Source organism: Rutilus rutilus, assembly GCF_951802725.1.
Source record: "Rutilus rutilus genome assembly, chromosome: 14".
Lineage (NCBI taxonomy): Eukaryota > Metazoa > Chordata > Actinopteri > Cypriniformes > Leuciscidae > Rutilus > Rutilus rutilus.
Window position 1 is genome coordinate 9,651,427 of NC_140219.1, and position 19,728 is coordinate 9,671,154.

At 36.7% G+C, this 19,728-nt stretch overlaps 3 protein-coding genes across 4 annotated transcripts in view; all 3 read left to right on the forward strand.

Moving 5' to 3' along the window:
• Positions 1 to 6,226, forward strand: LOC311303629 (cationic amino acid transporter 2). Of its 2 annotated transcripts, none has more exons than XM_084430197.1 (13): positions 1 to 103; positions 1,427 to 1,495; positions 2,249 to 2,618; positions 2,935 to 3,090; positions 3,204 to 3,369; positions 3,646 to 3,782; positions 4,500 to 4,722; positions 4,798 to 4,934; positions 5,139 to 5,241; positions 5,319 to 5,449; positions 5,554 to 5,720; positions 5,850 to 5,958; positions 6,048 to 6,226. In XM_084430197.1, exons 3-13 carry the CDS (start codon positions 2,255 to 2,257, stop codon positions 6,152 to 6,154), a joined length of 1,800 nt encoding a protein of 599 aa, XP_084286323.1. In that variant the 5' UTR covers positions 1 to 103; positions 1,427 to 1,495; positions 2,249 to 2,254; the 3' UTR covers positions 6,155 to 6,226. The 2 variants fall into 2 exon arrangements, with proteins under 2 accessions (XP_084286323.1, XP_084286322.1); XM_084430196.1 differs by lacking the exon at positions 1 to 103 and adding an exon at positions 430 to 547.
• Positions 6,227 to 8,061: 1,835 nt separating this feature from the next.
• Positions 8,062 to 12,678, forward strand: LOC311303630 (platelet-derived growth factor receptor-like protein). Its single transcript, XM_084430198.1, has 6 exons — positions 8,062 to 8,196; positions 8,960 to 9,263; positions 9,369 to 9,520; positions 10,335 to 10,628; positions 10,721 to 10,860; positions 11,803 to 12,678. The coding sequence occupies exons 1-6, from the start codon at positions 8,139 to 8,141 to the stop codon at positions 12,052 to 12,054; spliced, it is 1,200 nt and encodes a 399-aa protein (XP_084286324.1). The 5' UTR covers positions 8,062 to 8,138; the 3' UTR covers positions 12,055 to 12,678.
• A 1,752-nt stretch (positions 12,679 to 14,430) lies between these two features.
• Positions 14,431 to 19,728, forward strand: part of n4bp3 (NEDD4 binding protein 3) — a 28,112-nt gene continuing 22,814 nt past the window's right edge. The window contains exon 1 of the mRNA XM_084430194.1: positions 14,431 to 14,650. The gene's annotated coding sequence lies outside the window, so the exon portion shown is untranslated. The remainder of the gene's footprint in view (positions 14,651 to 19,728) is intronic.

Consider the following 19,728-nt stretch of genomic DNA (forward strand, 5'->3'; position numbering starts at 1 on the left):
GATTAGGGTTGGAGATGAACTGTGCAGGACAGTCGAACGGCAGGAGCAGGATTGGGCACCCCTGATCTAAGCACTGATTTCTTTGTAATCAGTAAACAGCAAGGTATGGAAAAGCTGTGCTGCCATCTAGTGTGCAGAAAGTGAAGCAGACTTCTCAAAAACGTTTGTAAACTGTTTAATAAATAAGAATGTCATATTTATTTCTTGCATGAAACAATGTCCTGTTTTGTTGTGTAAGTATTTGCTGAAATAGAAAGCCGTCGTAACCTCAGAGAAATGTTACAAAAGAATCTTTGGTTTTCAACATGGAATTTTATACTCACTCTGTGCCTTGGCTGCAGTTATGAGCACATTATGGGGCCAGTGAGAAATGCGGAAAGAAAGGCTACTTTGTTGCTAATGCCACAGAGTGGGTGGGTCAAACAGTCCACTCTTGTATATATTGTTGTTAAAAATCATTTGCCTTCATTGGTGTGAAATGGATAGCTATATTTAGACAAAGTCATTACGAAGATACAGACTGCACACTTCTCTGGACACAATTAAGGTAAAGAAACAAATATTCATTTACTAATTAGATGCATTAAGAAATGTTTTTGCAAGTTGTTTAGTCATTATTTTGCTGATAAAACTCAGAATTTTATATTTGGCATATATTTTTGAATTACACAACCTTTTTCAGTGCAAAGAGTGAATGAATGCTAAATTAATTAATTAATAAGGAAAATGTAAAAAATACAGCTTCACATGCATTTAGAAAACGTAAAATAATGCACATATTTCTAAATAGTTTCTTACGTAAAGTATTTACAAAAAGTAAAATGATTACAGTGAATAGTAAACATTTTTGACATACTGATTTCTCTATGTTCAGGCTGGCATGGCACGTGATCAGTGCTATAGAATAATGGTATGCAGCAGTAGATTCCTAGCAGGATTAGGATGGATCATGAATCTCCTGTTGGCAGATTATAGAAAGCCACCGCACAAAGAAAACGTGTGCCAGTCAACCACTTGCGAAGTCATGAAGGCAGCTTTGTCTATCCTTCTTCATAATTATCTCATGGAGCCACAGAACAGGCTTCTATCTAGACTGAATGAGTTCAGAAGAGGATAAGTTATGCAGTAGAAAGTGAAGGACACCTGGCATCATATTAGTTGTACCAATACTTCAGAGAAAAGATCCAGTCAGTTTGACTTTAATAAATAGCCTATATTGTTCATGAAGTTAAAGTGGCCTAAAAAAATGACAAAGTACATGAATGATTAAATAATTCAAAGTGAGTTCACTTTGCAATGTTTTTATTTTGAATGTAATTAATAATAATAATAAAAAAATCATTTGAGGCTGACAAGATAATTAGTGATAGATAATAGTGATCTGTTCATTCTTAATTCGAGATCTGTTTTTTTTTTTTTTTTTCAGGGTTTCAAAGGAAAGAAACAAAGACAAAAAATCTCAGCACTCATGAAAACATGAAGACATTGTGATAAGGTAAATGGGAGGGACAATTAGTGTATATCTTATTATTATTACAAATGTATGACCAACATGCAAAAGATTAAAAACGGCTTATTTTTAGGGTGATTACTGAGCATAATCCAGATTAGTTGTCAAATGACTCAAAAGCATGTAATTGATATAAAAAAATGACATTCGATATGATGATACAATGACTTTTTATTTTATTTTAGCTTGATAAAAGATGCAGAAAAATGTCATTAGTTAATTTTTTTTCTCAGTTGCTTTGGCACATTTCTCAGATAACAACTGAAATTCTCAAAACTACTTGTTCAAAGTCACTTGTGCAAATATATTGTACTGTAATTTGTTGACAGACCAACAGTAAAAGCGTAACTGTGAATCCTGTCCTTCATGAGTGTATTTTCAATCATTGTCATCAAAATCATAGTTTACATCTGAAAATACTGACAGAGTATTCTGTTATACAACATGACTAAGCATTTTGACTATCTTGTATGTGAACAATGACACAAGGACTTCTCATTCTGATGGCACATTGATATGTTCATTGACATAAATACTTACTTTTGAGAGATGAACTAAGCATTTTGAGCAAGTTACAGTACATGTATGAATTGTTTTGAGAAATGCACTTACTGGTTTGCAAATCTTAAGGATGATTCAATAAATGTACCAAAGCGACTGAGAAAAACTGTAAACAAAAAAAAATTTGGATATAGCATTAACCCTTTGCTACCATTTGAAAATTTTCCTCTATAACAGCCAATAATGCAATCGATGCGGTCTTTCCTGAGGGGCCTGTGCCGCAGGAAACCCCTGGAACCGGAGGGAGAGGTCTCCACATTTCGTCGATGTCTTACGACTTTGGACCTGGTGGCTTTGGGAGTGGGCAGCACCTTGGGGGCCGGTGTCTACGTGCTCTCTGGGGAGGTGGCCCGGACCCTGGCTGGGCCAAGTATTATCATCTCTTTCCTCATTGCTGCTTTAGCTTCTATCTTTGCTGGGCTCTGCTATGCTGAGTTTGGTGCAAGGGTTCCTAAGACCGGATCTGCCTATCTGTACAGCTATGTGACTGTAGGAGAGGTGTGGGCCTTCACCACAGGATGGAATTTGCTACTGTCCTATGTCATCGGTAAGTAGAAATGAAAGGACAATGAATATGCAAGATCAGACAGTTCAATGGTGATGGGTTGATGGATGTATGGGTGGATGTATGGATGGGTGGGTGGATGGATGGATGTATGGGTGGGTGGGCTTGTGGATGGATGGATGGATGGATGGATGGATGGATGGATGGATGGATGGATGGATGGATGGATGGATGGATGGATGGAAGGGTGGGTAGGTGGGTAGGTGGATGGATGGATGGATGGATGGATGGATGGATGGATGGATGGATGGATGGATGGATGGATGTCAAATACTAACAGACCTTTGTCTTGGTTTAGGCACATCAAGTGTGGCCAGGGCATGGAGCGGTACATTTGATGATCTCATTGGAAATGTGATGGCTAATTATTTGAGCAAATATGCAGCCATGGGGCTTCCTGGCCTGGCAGCCTACCCAGACTTCTTTGCAGCTGTTCTCATAATGATTCTCTCTGGTATCTGACTATACTGTACTAATCATACACCATATAATCTATATTTTCTATATATTCTATATTTACCATCTATGGCAAAGGCTTTGATGTTATCTACGATATTTTTCTTACAGCTCTTCTTGCGTATGGCGTGAAGGAATCAACCACGGTCAACAAGATATTTACAAGTGTTAATATACTGGTGTTGATATTTGTCATCACTGCTGGCTTCATCAAAGGAAACCTGAAGAACTGGTTTATCACAGAAGACATCATCCTGAATGCAACAGCAATGCATGAGTAAGAACATCTGTATTTATAGTTTATTGGAATTTTCAGTATATTCACATTTTATGCAATTTATAATCCTTTCAGTCTATAAACATATTTAAAAAATCTGTCTGAATGTTATATCAATGCAGTTTTGACTATGTTCGAAATAGCATACTTCTTTATACTACTGCTGCAGTAGGCTACATATTATTGTATATATACTGTGCATATACAGTATGCAAATATTCTCTATACGTAAAATAAAAATAAAATACTGCATTGCTTTGTTTTGTTTTTTTAAAGAAACCTGACATCCACCATCAATGTCACCACTGAGTACGGAGTAGGTGGCTTTTTTCCATTTGGATTTGAAGGAACACTGGCAGGGGCAGCTACATGTTTCTATGCATTCGTTGGCTTTGACTGCATTGCAACTACAGGTAAATCTGGAAGAAAAAAAAGTTTTGAAAATATATAGAGGGCAACAAACATTCAAACTGCCACTCAAAACTTTTTTAATGTTTTTGAAAGAAGTATCTTATGCTCACCAAAGCTGCATTTATTTGATAAAAAAATGATAAAATTTTGCATTTATTTTGATAAAAATTTTGATAAAAATTTTTTTGATAAAAAAAAACAGTAATATTGTGAAATATTATTACAATTTAAAAGAACTTTTCTATTTATAGTTTCTAAAAAATAGTTTTCTATTTTTCTATATTTTGAAATATAATTGATTCCTGTCATGGCAAAGCTGAATTTTCAGCATCATTACTCCAGTCTTCAGTGTCACAGAAATCATTCTAACATGCTGATTTGATGCTCAAGAAACATTTCTTAGTATTTTCAAAGTTGAAAATATTGTTAATATTTTTGTGAAAACCATAATAGATTTTTTTTCAAGATTCTTTTTCAAATTTAAACAGCCTTTATTTAAAACATAAATATTTTCTAAAAAATTTATCAAAATGTATCTAACCCTTTGATCAATTTAATGTGTCCTAGTTGGCAAGCTTTTTATTTTATTTTATTTTGTCCTAGCTGAATAAAAATATGAATTAAAAATAAATAATAATAATCGTATTGACTATATATATATTATCATCATCAGCAGTCATGAATATTACATTTCTAATGTATGAATACGGATTTTCTAGGCGAAGAGGTGAAGAACCCTCAGAAGTCTATACCTGTGGGTATTGTGGCCTCTCTGCTTATCTGTTTCCTGGCATACTTTGGTGTTTCCGCTGCTCTCACATTGATGGTGCCATACTACCAACTCAACATTCAAAGTCCTCTGCCTGTGGCCTTTGCTGACATTGGCTGGGGTGCAGCAAAGTATGTTGTGGCGGTCGGATCCCTGTGCGCTCTGTCAACGAGGTAAAAAAAGTCCAAGTGAGAATTGGATCTCTATTATGTTTCAGATCAGTTACAGACATTTCATTTAATCTGCAGTCTCTTGGGGTCCATGTTCCCAATGCCCCGTGTCCTGTTTGCCATGGCCAGAGATGGACTCATGTTCAAATCGCTATATAAAGTCAGCTTACGGCAGAGTCCAGTGGTGGCCACACTATCCTCTGGAACTGTGGCGGGTAAGTGGACTGAAAGATTGTTCAAAAATGATCTACTAATCGGATATCTTAATTCTGCCCTCTTTTTCATCTCTCACATATGACAGACTAAGCCAAATCATAAGACTAGGGCCTTTTTCTCTCTGTGAGATGAATAGTAAATAGGCTGCAGCTTTTGTTTAAAATACAAAAGCCCTGGCAATCATGTGCTCTGCTTTATTCCAGCAATAATGGCTCTTTTATTTGACCTGAAGGCATTGGTTGATATGATGTCGATTGGAACCCTCTTCTCCTACACACTTGTGGCTATTTGTATTCTCATTCTAAGGTTGTATTCCCAGCTCCGCACTTCCCTTCTAGCATCACAATGCAAATCTTTGAAGCTAAAAGTGGTTTCTTTCAAAGGTATCAAGAGACAGCTTCAGAGGAAAATGATTTGCGCACACCCACAACCTCCATGTTTGGGTTTTTGAAACCCCCTTCGTACCCTACCAAAGAAACTTCAAACACTGTTACAACCTGCACAGTTTTTCTTGGTGTGTAGAAAACCTCACCATACTGAAATTCTACAGAAATCGCACAAAAATGTGACCTCAGGCAGCAATATAAGCCAACTTATTTCATATCTTTGCTTTTGCAGTTGTGTTGGTGCTTATCCTATCACTGCTGATGAGCAAAGCTATCAGATCTTTGTTGTTGCTGGAGATCTGGAGTGTTGTGAGTGTATCTGTGATCCTGGTCATAATCTTCCTCATAGTCTTCATTATCTGGAGGCAACCCCAGAACCCAACCAAAGCCTCCTTCATGGTGAGCAGGGGACTTATAAAACATATAAGACTTATATATAATATAATATAATATAAAATAAAATATAATAAATAAAATTTTGTTATTATAAATTCTAAAATACAAATCTCATATTTTCTGTGACCACAGGTACCGTTCTTGCCTTTACTCCCTGTGGTGAGTGTGTTCATCAACATTTACTTGATGATGCAACTGGGAGGAGACACCTGGGTCCGCTATGCTGTGTGGATGGCTGGGGGTATGTGATGCAAAATATGAAATATGCTGAAAGTCAAACCCAAATTTATGTTTTAAAAACATGTAAATATGTGTCTTTTTTATGCTCAGGATTCCTCATATACTTTGGATATGGAGTGAGGAACAGCGTCCAGAGACAAAGGTTACTCAGCAGTCAGGTCACCATTGAAACCACTGAATCCAAAATAAATGTATAAACCAAAAGTCCTTTGCACCTGTTACATCCGTCAAGTAGATGCCTTTCTTTCTTTCCTTTTTCATCTTTTTACTAGAGCTTGCATCATATTTGCAGTGAAATCTTTTTATACTTTTTATAATAAATGAATAAATAAATAATAATTCTGAATCTTCAAGTTGACTATGACATCTTTTATTAAATTATACACCACCGTTCAAAAGTTTGGAGTTTTTAATGCTTTTAAAAGAAGTCTCTTATGCTCACCAAGGCTGCATTTATTTGATGAAAAATAAAGTAAAAAGAGAAACATTGTGAAATATTATCATTATATTATAATATTATATTTTCATATATTTTAAAATGTGATTTATTCCTGTGATGGAAAGCTGAATTTTCAGCAGCCATTACTGGTGATATAATGCTCATTACATGTTCAGTCTATAGGCAGGTAGTGTTTCTTTACAAAGTGACATCGCCAACTACTGGCCTGGCAGCATATAATACAGCGTTTTTAGTCGTTTTCGTTGATCCGTGTGAACGTGGATCATTGTTGCCTGTACGTAAATAAAGCAAAGGAAAAACTTTTCTTTATACATTACTCCAGACATATAAATGTATTTATTGTAAATATTGATCATTTAAAGGAGCCGTATGTAAGATTGTGGCCAAAAATGGTACTGCTATCACTTTCAAATTACTGTAGAGTGGTGTATCCCCTCCCCCTCCCCCCTGACTCGAGGTTGCCAGATAGGCTGCAGGATCCAGCACGAACGTTTGTAGCTGCAGCTGTGGTAACTAGAGCTGAGCTGGCAACCCGGATGCCGAAACACTACTGACTTCGTGATTAGTAGATAGGTGGAGGGTGGCGCATCAGGCCAAAACACAACATGACAACATCAACATCAGTTGAGGGCTGCAACTTCACTTTTTAAGTGACAATATCCTGGCCGTACTGTTGTCAGTGATATAAATCAGGGCCATTTTATGATTAATTGAAATACATTTCTTACATACAGCTCCTTTAAAGCAACTTTGCTGAATACAAGGATTTAAAAAAATCATACTGACCCCAAACTTTTGATTGGTAATGTCCAAACATACATTACCAATCAAATGTTTGGGGTCAGTCGGTCATTCATGGAGAATGTGTCAGTCATGAAAAAAAAAAAAAAAAAAATCAGCATGATTTGAGTAAAATAAAGAACATTTATGGCATTAACATTGTCAGATTTTGTTGTTAATTTTGATGTATGTAAGCATGGCAAACAGTTTTGGAGATTTCAGTTTGGCAGTTTTCAGCCTCTCCTCATTCAACTTGTACCTGCATAACTAGAAAATCGCTGCTCAGAGGAGTTGCTGAGTGAACTGATGTACCCTTAAGGGACTTTGATCTTACTTTCAAATATGAGGGCACAAAAGAACAATAGTACCATTCACAAAATCCTACATGTGGCACACTAATCAGATTATTAAATCAAACAGAAAAGCTCAGAAAACTCTTAAATTCTGCGGCAAAGTCCGGGCAATGAGTTTATAGGCCGATACTATGTCATATATACAGTATATGTCATTTGTAGTGCTATTGCATTTATGCACCAGATATAATATCGATTCGCAATATGTGTGGATCAATTTTAAGTTTACCATGTAGTCATTCGCAGCAACAAATTTTCTTGTGACAGATATTTTCAGAGCTAGCAAACCTTAGACTGATGGCTCTGAGTTTTTACAGCTAAATAAACATTGTCTGCTTTTTCAGTTGGATGGCCAGTTCTCCTCAGGCCCTGATTGGTAGAATGAACACAGAAAGGATCCATTGAGTGCAACCAGAGGAATTTAGGGTGTTCATGCGACTCTCATAAACATCTGACCCCTCACTCACTCGGTTCCTCCTCTACCGCTACCTTTCTAATTTTCCCTTCTCTGCGTGTATGCTCAAGATCTGGGAACGTATACCAGAGTGAACTAAAGTGTGTTTGTGGTCGCTGTGAATATTCTCCGCCATGAAGTGGAGGGTGGTGCTATTTGCTTTTCTTGTTTCTCTTTTGATCATTCAGTTTGGTGAGTATCTTACCTCTTAAGAGGCCACATTGTACATTATATATGACTTTAAGTTACAAAAGGAGATGGAGAAAAACATTTAACTGTACATTAAAGCAATGCATGTAAAACATTTAAAGTTGCATATAAAATACCTCAATGTGATAATTTTTTTGGTGCACTCAGTAAGTTTTACACTGTTTAAAATGTTGTACACATGAGGAATGTATAAAAATCATGTACATTAACACATACACACTCACACATACAGAGAGAGAGAGAGAGAGAGAGAGAGAGAGAGAGAGAGAGAGAGAGAGAGAGAGAGAGAGAGAGAATAATTTCGGTAGCATAGTAAGAGTTATAACTGATAACTTTTGCAGTGCATGATGCTGTATCCACACCACTAGGTGTCAGCATAAGTTGTTTTTGCTGGGGTTTTTTTTAGGAACACTAGTATTTCAATAGACCACTTTACATTCTACTAACTATAGGTAACTTTGCTACTACATGTCAACTACCAGTCATTAGAGTATTAGTAGACTGTCTGCTTAATATCTTCTAACCTGTTATTTTGATGCTCCACAACAGACGTTCTATAAGTAACTCAATTGATTCTGCTAACACTAACCCGAAATTTAACCTAACAGTCAACTAATACTCTAAAGCCTGGTTTCACAGATATTTAGGACATTTAAGTAGCTTTTATAAACGTGCCTTAGAAAAAAAAAACAGTACTGGTTAAATTTCAACAGTGTTTCAGAATGGTTTGTCACATGAAAAACAGGCATGTGCCAAAAGGTTGAACCTGACCCGAAGACCAAAGCTGAGAAGAGACCAAATGGAAAGTCCAAGACTGTGAAGGGGACAGGAAAGGCAACCTCTTCCAAGCCTAAAGTGAAAACCACCCCTGTGACCCCTAAAGAAGCCCAGACGTACCTCACCCAGGTGGTAAACAAGGGAAGGTTCCAGAAAGTGGGCGACACGTTGACTGTCCAGGCAGGTGATGCGTTAGAACTGAGGTGTAAAGGAAATCCTGTCCAATGGGCTGTTCCCGCATATCTGGAAGAGGATGATGAAGGACGACTCAGGTATGAGCTAACAGTGACAATTAATCTGTGATCACATTCGATTGAATTAGTTTAGTTCAATGAATCAATTGCTGTTTTGCTTTTATTTTTTGTCCGTATTTTTAGGACAGTTCAACATGAACGTTATGGCACACTGATTTTGGCAAATGCAACAGCAGCAGATACAGGGGAGTACACCTGCTATCCCATGTACTGTGAGGAGAAAGACTGCAGAAAACAATATGACAAAGGCGTCAAAGTCTTCATCTTTTTCTCTGGTAATATGGGAATGTAATGTGATGAACAGTATTCTATAGGTAATTTTATAGACAATCTATTGTGGTTTGCCTCCCACAAACTCAAACCGAGTCAGATTTTAAAAGGTGTGTATAGTGTATTCCAGCCTTTAGTAGTTTATCTATATTGAAGATGTATATTAAATATTTTAATTTACCTGTGGAATACTTGGTTCTGATAGGTTAATAGCATTATTCAGCGGTCAGATATTTTCAAAATTTTCCTCAACTGGCGTCATCTTTTATCTCAATTATCGATAACAGTAAAAGTGAGCTCAGAGGACTTAAAACTTACTGTAATATTGTTGCAGTGTTTGCCTTATTGCTTTTATACATTGCAATTAACTGTTTTTCTTGGTGGAAGCTTGAGGATAATAATATGAAATAATAATAATACTACAATAAAATTATAAATGCATTAAATATTACTGAATAAAATATCCCTTCACCACTGATATACTATTATAGTTAGAAAAAAAGATATTTTCAGTTTTAGTAAAAATGTTTTGTAATTTTCATTAGATGTAAAATATTTCTATAGTTTTTGTTAAGTTTAAGTTTTAGTTTTTACATATTTTAGTACTTCAGCTTAAACTATACAAATACTATAACTATTTTTTTTTTTTTTTTTTTTTAGTTAATGTTTACTTTATTTCCAGTAATTAAAATGTTTTATATGATTTTAGTTTTAGATTTAACTGTTGATCCTGATTATTTTGCAATAATGAATGTCTGGCTGAACTTCATCCTTTATATGTGTACTATCACAAATTGTCCTTTGGTATTTCTCTCTTAGACCCTCAGGAGTTGTTTGTACCCTCCTCTGATTATTACGAGGTCATTCAGCTTCGCACTAACTGGCCCACCGTCCTGCCCTGTCAGGTGACTTCTCCTCTTGCAAAGGTGAACTTACACCGGGAATTTCCTCCAATGGAGGTGAATGTGGATGGACAAGAGATCTCCTTTGACGTTAAGAAGGGCTTCACCATTCACAGGCCGAAACAGTATCATGCTGGCTCTCTCTACTGTGTGGCAAGCTTGGGGAACCTTCGCCAGAGCTCAACCAAGTACATGCTCATCTATGTCAACTGTGAGATTTTTTTTTTAATGCAGTACATAGCATGTGACTATATAAATCAGATTGCAGAAATGATTTCAGAATGCCTGTATATACCCTTGCAGATCCAGCCGCCCCTCCGTCTCCTGCGATCCAGACCTCCTCTGACACTGTGGCAGTGGGACAGAATCTCCAGGTGACATGCACTGTGGTGGGAGAGCAGGACGTGGTGGTGGATTTAACCTGGGAATATCCTGGACAAAAGGTTAGATAATAAGTAAACCAAATAAGTACACACAGTCTCACGATATTTAATAATATTTTAATTATTTTTTGTATTTAGAAAAACAGAGATTTTTAAATAAACCCTATAAAGCCTGATATTTTCAGGAAAAAAAAAAAAAGTTTATAGAACTTTTAGACAAAATATATAATAGATAGGAGGGAAAAAACACCTTAAATTTATTCAGAAGCCCAAACTGAGCAAAAATATGCATTTATAGGTCCAGCTTCTGCTGATATTTATAAAAAAAATCTAGTAAAATAAAAAAATTTAAATAGTAAAATAATTTAATAATTTTTACTAAAATTAATAGTAAAATTCAATTCTGATAGCTTGTAATGTATATCAGTAAGATCTTTAAAACAGTATAGCAGACTTTACTTTCATGAAATGCATATATAAATACAGTAAGTTCAGTTGTCACTCTAATAAGTCTTAGTAATATGATATTTAAATGCTTAGTTTAAAAGCTCTGTAGTTTTATATTGCAATGCAACACAATGATGATTGAGACGTACAAATGTTCCTCATAAGCCTGATCCATCATATTTTTATACATTTCAACATGACCCCCCCCCCCCCCCCCCTATTAATCTATTAGATTTCACAGCAAAAAGACTGCGTACTGCCTGAATTGGGATTTCTTCAGAATTATACTAAAATATTAAAGTAAAAACTTTTACTTGCTTAAAATAAAAGTATAGTCTACTGATCAGATGACAGAAGGCAAGTAGCAGATTGTGTACATGTTTTTTATTATGTTGACTTTTTATCATGTTGATAATTTAGATACTTTTTTGCATTGTGCAATCAAATGTGATACAGCAAACTTTTGTAAATAAAATAAAAAATAAATTAAATTTTTAATTGAACCTATTATTTTAAATATTTATTTTAAAGAATCTTTTTATTTTTCATTATCAGATTGGGCGCCCGATGTACACCCAGGACAGTGTGCAGACAGTGCGGGTGGACGGGCAGAACCGACAGCGAACTCAGGCGATTCTGCTGGTGGATGAAGTCAGAGAGGTTGACCAAGGAACGTACACCTGCACAGCTCAGAACCTACAGGGTTCGCGTTCTGCATCCACCTCTGTCAAAGTGCAGTCAGCACGAGCCAACACCAAGCCTAAAAGAAACCACGAAGCCCGTCAGAGAAGTCCCACAGAAACCTGAAAACCTGGATATTCTTTCTTAGTCATAACATGCACTACTAAATGGCTGTAAATGAACAAGAATGTTTCTCACAGAACACTGTATTGTGTAGACGCAAGCCAGATGCAACAGTTTGTTTGTTTATTTTTAACGCCATGCTAGCATCAGGGCTATTTACATGGCAAACACAAAGTTCAATAGCACAATTTTAATTATTATAAAACTTTTTAAGATAGAAAATCTAAAATACATTTAATCTGAGAATTCAGAAATTCAAAAATCTAAAATTATCTTGCAGTATATCATAAAAATTACAGTCTGCAGATGCAACAGAGCAAAGCGGTAATAGTTCTTAAATTACACAGTATGTGCACTACCATGGTTTCACTGACCCTGCTGCAAGAAAGCAAACGGGATTGTATATGTGAGAACAAATATCATCTGAGCACAAAATTGCAATATGACAATCAAACATGCAACTATAGAAATGCTGGCATAAATGGATAAATAAATAAGAGGGTCTAGAGTCTTTTTTTAGAGTCTGTTTAACAACATAGGCAAACTAGGCTATTTACACATTTCTAATATTGTGCAGTTTTGAATCCTGGACCTACATATGTTTTTATACTATGAAAATAAAACACATATGCCAGCTTCTGTTTTCTGTGTTCTTTATAAACGATTACTGTTATAATCAGACTTTATAAAGCCATTGTTTCTGACATTATCACTGAATCAAACTGAATCCCAGAAATACCACAGCTTTAACATTACCATCAGAGGCTGACTTGTGATGTTGAAAACACAGGACAGTTGCTGAATCCGCAAAAGCAATGTGTTCGTATCACAACAACCACTGGCATTACAGCCCATTAAACCCCTGACTGTATTTTAAACCCCCAACTATTGATATTCATAATGGGATAGCAAGCCACTGTTTAAAAAAAGAAAACATGTTTATTTGTATTTTCTTGCTGCACAGCACTTTAATAATACATTGTAAGTTAAAGTTGCTGTAAGCTAAACCACAGCGTACTAGAATGATTTCTGAAGGATCATGTGACACTGAAGACTGGAGTAATGATGCTGAAAATGCAGCTTTGCCCTCACCTGGAATAAATTACATTTCAAGATAGGCCTAGAAACAGCTATTTTAAATGGTTTTACTGTATTTATGATCAAATAAATGCAGCCTTGGTGAGCAAAAAGACTTCTTTCAAAAACATTAAAAAATCTTTTGACTGGAAGTGTTTTAATCCATATTCTGTGCAAATAGGTAGTCATAACGAACCAGATTCCCCAGTAGCTGTTCTCCTTTCACTCATTTACTGTTCCTTAAATGAAAGCGTTCAGGACGTCTGTCTTCTATCCTCAAAGGGCAGGAAGTATAGTGTGCACTCAGGTGTGTGCCCGGAGGCTATAGAGTCATCAGAGAGCAGTAATGACAGGCCGCTGTCAGTCGTACTCGGTATAACAAGGTCTGGGGGCCAGATATGAGTCTGTGTCTAGATGCATCTGATTTTGCAAGAGTTCTGTGAATAATTATAACAACCAGATGTGTCAGGGCTTAGGATACACCTCTTTGATCATGTCTATTCTGTTTATTCCCATCGGAAGTGCATTATCTGTATAAACTTTTTATAAAGCTGATGCAACTCTTACACAGCACAGCCTTAGCTTTCATTTGTGCTTCAAAAAATGAAGGACGCTTTAACATACTGGGTCTACCTTTTTATATTACTATATATTACTACATTTAATACCATTGGTTTGGGGTCAGTAAGATTAATAAATACTTTTATTCAGCAAGGATGCATAAACTTTCACATTGTTGTTACACAACATTTCTCATAAATCCTGTTCTGAACTTTCTATTCATCAGAGGATCCTGAAAAACATGTAGGCCTACCATGTTTTCCAAAAAAAAACCCCACTGTTTTCAACACTGATAAAAATAAGAAATATTTCTTGAGCACCAAAGCAAGAATGATTTCTGAAGGATCATGTGACTGAAGACTGGAGTAATGATGCTGAAAATTCAGCTTTGCATCACAGGAATAAATTACATTTACATTTACATTCATTTATACCAAATAATATTTCACAATATTACTTTTTTTTACAGTAGCCTATGTTTGATCAAATACGTGCAGCCTTGGTAAGCAGTCTTCTTTCAAAAACATTAAAAAGCTTACTGACACCAAACAAGGAAAGAAAGAAAGAAAGAAAGAAAGAAAGAAAGAAAGAAAGAAAGAAAGAAAGAAAGAAAGAAAGAAAGAAAGAAAGAAAGAAAGAAAGAAAGAAAGAAAGAAAGAAAGAAAGACACATCCAGCACCAGCAGTAATCTCAAGGTGTCGCTATAGAGTCGCTGTGATAAATGACTGAAGCCTCTCCAGTGTAGATTTAAATCTCAGAGAGGGAAACCGAAGCGCAACATTACGCTGTGAAGGACTCCGATATCAGATCATCTCCGCCGCGTCTCTACAGATCACTATCGGCGCCGAGGAACATCTCTCTATTGTTTTCTTCTAAAGCAATCCAAAAAAAAAAAAAAAAAAATCTCTTGCGATCCAGACGGCAGTCTCATTTGTCTTGTGACTGAGCGCGAGCAATTATGGTGAGTTCTGCTGTGATTTAAGAGTGTGTTTGCACTTGCTGCAGTGTCTCTATAGACCGCCACATATAACGTTAGGCTAGTCCGTATGCACAGCTTAATGATGCACATCGCTGATCTTTATTATACATAGAGAGAGAGTATGTGTGTGTGTATGTAATCGGAGTTTACAGGTGTCTTTGGTTGCTACACTGAAGAGCTGCAAAAGAATTTCACGTAGCCTACTATGCGTATGTTAGAACATCACATGTAGGCTAATAGTACAGCATAATTGGACAGCAACAGAAAATATTAAAATAGTTTGATGTATATTTACTTTAAAAAAAATGCATGAATCAATTCATGTCATATATCTGCTTAAAATAAACATAACTCTTATATAACAGTATTATTTTTTAAGTCATGGTAGCAAGTTGTTATCTTCTCAGAGATTGTATATTCTTACAGATTGGTACGCTCTTGTTTGAAAAACAATTGCAATGCATTCCTAGCAGGTCAGTTCCATTAGAGTAAGGTCACTAAGAAGTTTTCTCAGCACTTAATAGGTTGCCACAAACCATAAAAAGGCAATTTGCATAGCTGGAGTGCAGGCTGCCCGTTCCTGTCATCTGCTTTGGTGGTCGCGTAGCACTTGGACCCCCATCTCACTCACTCTGCAGTGTGCGATGTATTTGCGGGCGACTGTTTTGAAATGTTTGGGTGGCAGCCCTTTCTCTAGACTCCAGCTCTGCTTTTGATGCCCTGAATTTAGGGACAAAAGGTTCTTCTCTGCTAGTCAGTAACCTTGGAAACCAGGGGCCATAATAGGACCCCTGACCTATGGAGTCACTGCCCATTGTGGGAGTGGCTCTCAAGTGGAGCTGGTCAGAAGGCGTGAAGCTCCTCCGCGGGTCTCAAATCTCCTTTCAGTTGCAGAATGTACAAACGGGGTGTCTAACAACATAAAACTGCACTTAGGGTGGCTTTTAGACAAGGCGGTTGGACGGCTGTCAATGGATTGCTTCTTGTGCAATTCACTGAATGTTCTCAGTGCATATGCAAACAGAGCAACCTAAAGAAGCCACTGGGTTATAGGTATTTATTTTTAGGGGTTTCAGCTGTTCTGATTTTGCAGCAAACATGCATGACAGCTGTCAAATGAGACGCAGAAGCTCATGTCCAGGCAAAGAATCTGGCACAAACTGTCATACCATCCTTGACCTGCACTGCTGAATTTATCATTGTTAAGTAACTGCTCTGCTATTCTGGGCAAGACATAATAACATTAGCTCAACCAATGGCGTGAATTTGGGGTGGAACTATTTGTCTGACAAATAAACAAAACAAAAAAGCCAAGAGGAGTGTTTGAAAAATGTTTGAAAAGTGTCTTTTTTTTTTTTTTGCAATTCTTCTGGATGACACTATGGCGCAGAAATAACACAATTCACTTAATGATTCTGGCTCTATAACGATTCGAAATGAATCTGCAGCAGTCAGGTGGTACAACTAGAGCTCTACGTTGTTGATGTTCATCATTATTGTAATGTTATGTGCTTTAAGGCATGAAGTAATTTAACGCAGTCTCTTTGCAGACTCTGCTGTGTAGCGTTCATGTGTTTTGAAGGAGGCCTGGCTTTGGACCTCAAACTTTTGTATAATGCTAATTTGTCGTAAACATTAGGAGAGCAGGTGTGCAGCGAGGAAGGCATCATTCAACAGTATCAGAAACTACACCTTGCTTGTCCTGCAGGGCTTTGGCTCAGCAGCTTAACCGTTATTAGCATGCCAACACTTCACCTGTTTATGCTTCTACCCTGTAGCCCTGTTGTTTTTTATAGGCCACTTAAGACTTGCTTTGTGTCACTGAAACCTGTAAACCTCAGTAACATTTTGGGAAATAACTAACTAAAAAGTAGCAACAGATGACAGTAGTTTATCTATTTTCAGAATACTGTAACTCATCCAGTAACAAACTAAACAGCACATCAGTGTTTTGAAATATTGCAATATTTCGCATAAATATTTTGCTATAAAAAGGCCTAAAATACCAGGACTTCTGCACAGAGATTTGAGTTGGTGAATCATTTTTGAATCTCTTACACAAGTCGCTCAAATGAATGTTCAAAAAATATAAAAATCTGTGGATTTCTCTATTTATTTAAAGGGACACTAAGTAGGAATTTCTCCCATCTAGTGGTGAAACTGTATTTTGCATTCAAACGAATAATGCTCTCCAGCGCCTCACTTTTTCAAATGCGCGTTGCATCTACGGTTGCCGTTATGTACCAAAAAGCTATGACAGGATGTCTTATAATAGCACTTCGAGTTTTTCTTCGGGTGAACAGGTTTGTTATTTAAAACAAACTGAAACTTGAATCAACGAAAAAAAGAATGTTACAGTATGAATTACTGACTGTGAAAAACATTAACTATGGTAGTTAGTAGTAATGCCGCCTTTATTCGTTATATTTTTGAAGTACGTGCACTGTTAGATATCATCATCATCCGTGCCTTCTCTAACGTTACTTTACTCAATAGCTGCTATTCATCAAAGAGCCTGTTTAACTTACTATGAATAAATAGATATAACTATAAATGTTCTACTATCTATATAATAAAGTTCACAACCAAGCAATGAAAAATAAGCTTGTAATTAAGACCGTAACATTGACTTACCTGTCGAGAAGAAAGCAGGCAACTTCAGCATCTCTTGTTTTGAAAGCTTTCTCCTGCATTAGTGATCCCGACATTAACCCTTGTTTTTGTAATCTCCGGTCACGTTTCCTTTTACGGCCTATTTTGGACTTTTTCGATGACGAGGACTCCTTATCCTGTGACTCATATGTATGTATGAATAAACGGTGTATAAATAACCGTGCAGTGCATCCTTTTAAACTTGCCGCGGCAGTGACAATCGCCTCTCTCTGCTCTGCTCCTCCGCTTCTGCTGGCTTCAGTCACGTGACGCTGGTTCTGAACGAAAACGCGTTGTGGAAACGCGTTGGCCTAGTACTTTTTGTCCCTCTCTGCTATTATAGTTTTTCAAGATGGCGGAACTACATGGAAGCCTCCGTGGACCTACCCGTCCCATGTATATACAGATAATAAATTCTTCGTTTACGAGGATTAGTCTGATCATTGGCATAGGTATTTGTACACCATTGAGGGCATATTTATGAATAAAAATATTGATTTGAGATAATAAAATACCTAAAAAGCTACTTATTGTCCCTTTAATTCAAAAGCCTTCCTTGTTTTTGTGCCAAAAAGTTGCTTGAATGTAGTTAGCTAGTAGCTACTTTTTGTTTGCAGTCTTTAGTAAGACTTTATGAGTAGCTACCGTTTCAAAGTTGCTTCCCCAACTGGGTGTTTCAGGTTTCTCATAACTATTCTGTAGATACCTCCAGCCACAGGACTTTAGTGACGACAGTGGGCTTGTAGCATAGCTGAACCCATGGAAAATGAGCTAATCAAGGTTGTAATCATCCTGCAGATTTTTTCCTTCTCTTCACCTCTGCTTGCTGGCCTGCCCAAGTGGCTCATCTGACACTGCGTAGAAAGTCGGATTAGTCAGCTTTCTTTCTCAGGACAACATCGCACACGCTCACACTTACCACTGAGATTCTCCTTTTGCCTTTAGATCCTTTTATCCCCTGAGAGAAGCGTCTGTCATTGTAATTAAAGATTTGTGGCTTTGGAGAGCAAATAGAAGCTCTGATCCTGCACCATATTACCTCTGATGCAAAATGATGAGGACGTCATTAAAACGTACTCTGTTTTAGTAATGTATCCTGCTTGGCCAAAAGTCATCTGGACTATGTTCGCCTTTAAGCACACACTGTAGCTTTGTGCTGATTCTTTTGATATCATAAACAAACCAAGTGCTGATTGTGAAGTGGTTCCACAACAATCTTTTGGTTTCACTGACAGTGCGAAACATTTCATTGGCACTATCATGTCTATCCAGCGATCTACTGCTTAGAAAAATGGTCAGTTTCACCTTCACTGCCATTGCGAACCTTTTTTGCTTAGAGGTTTTGTTAAAGTTTGATGGCAAAAAGAACAGTGTAAAATAGTCTTGACAGCCAATGTTTATATCAGGTTTCAGTTAAGAACATTTGTATGTGGGGTCTATTGTGTACTGAGAAAGAAGAATGCAGTGGTAGTTTTTTGTGGCTGTTGGATTGACATAATTATGTAGGCTAATAGTGCTCTAGGTTACTAACACAAAGGATCAGTTTTAATCGTAATAATAATTTGATTTGGCTTAATTTTGCTACCTATATAACAATTAATTAAAAAATACAACAAGGCCTGTCACGATTATTGATTAATCAGTAGTCTGATGGTTGTCAGCTATTAGCCTACCTAATTATGTCAATCTAAACACGATTATTTTAGATAACCGCAATAATTTCGCAGTTTCAATTTCAATCATATTTTCCCATCCAAATAAGGAAAATGTATGTGCTTAAATGCCATCGAATACATGATACATGCCATCTGTACTAATGAGGAAGTAAATAATAATTTGTGTGAACCTTAGTTGAGATGGTTTCAGTTCCTCCTCATCAAATCTCATGCAAATCATAAACAACAGAAACCATGTCAGGGTAATATCGATTACAGCACTTTGTTTCCATCACTCAAATATTTTTCATAGCATTAAACCGGTTGTAATTCAAAACTACCTGGAAATCAGTTTGCCGTTTTTCTCTGAAGGTATGTTGGGCTGAGGAGTCAAACTCCTGTACTTATTGTTTATTTTTATAGCTGTCTAATGGCTGCTCTCTAGAAATGTTGTGTAGTTTTTTCTGAACATGCATCTAGTATAGTAAAAGTATAGTGTTTGTTTGGGTTTGGAGTCTGTTTGTTTTTCCACTTGGTTTGTAGGTTTAGGTTTAGGTAGGTTTAAAATGACTCATATTTGCTGATGAAAGAGGTGCTATGACTTTTCTAAGCAATTAAGCTAGCTTTTCATATCTATTCAAGGTTACATTTCTTCTAAGGAACACAAAATTTTGGTTTGATGATGGGCTGAGGCTGAGGAAACAGGTCTGGCTCAGTTGTCTCTCATCAGGAGTCAGATTGATAACTGAGAGC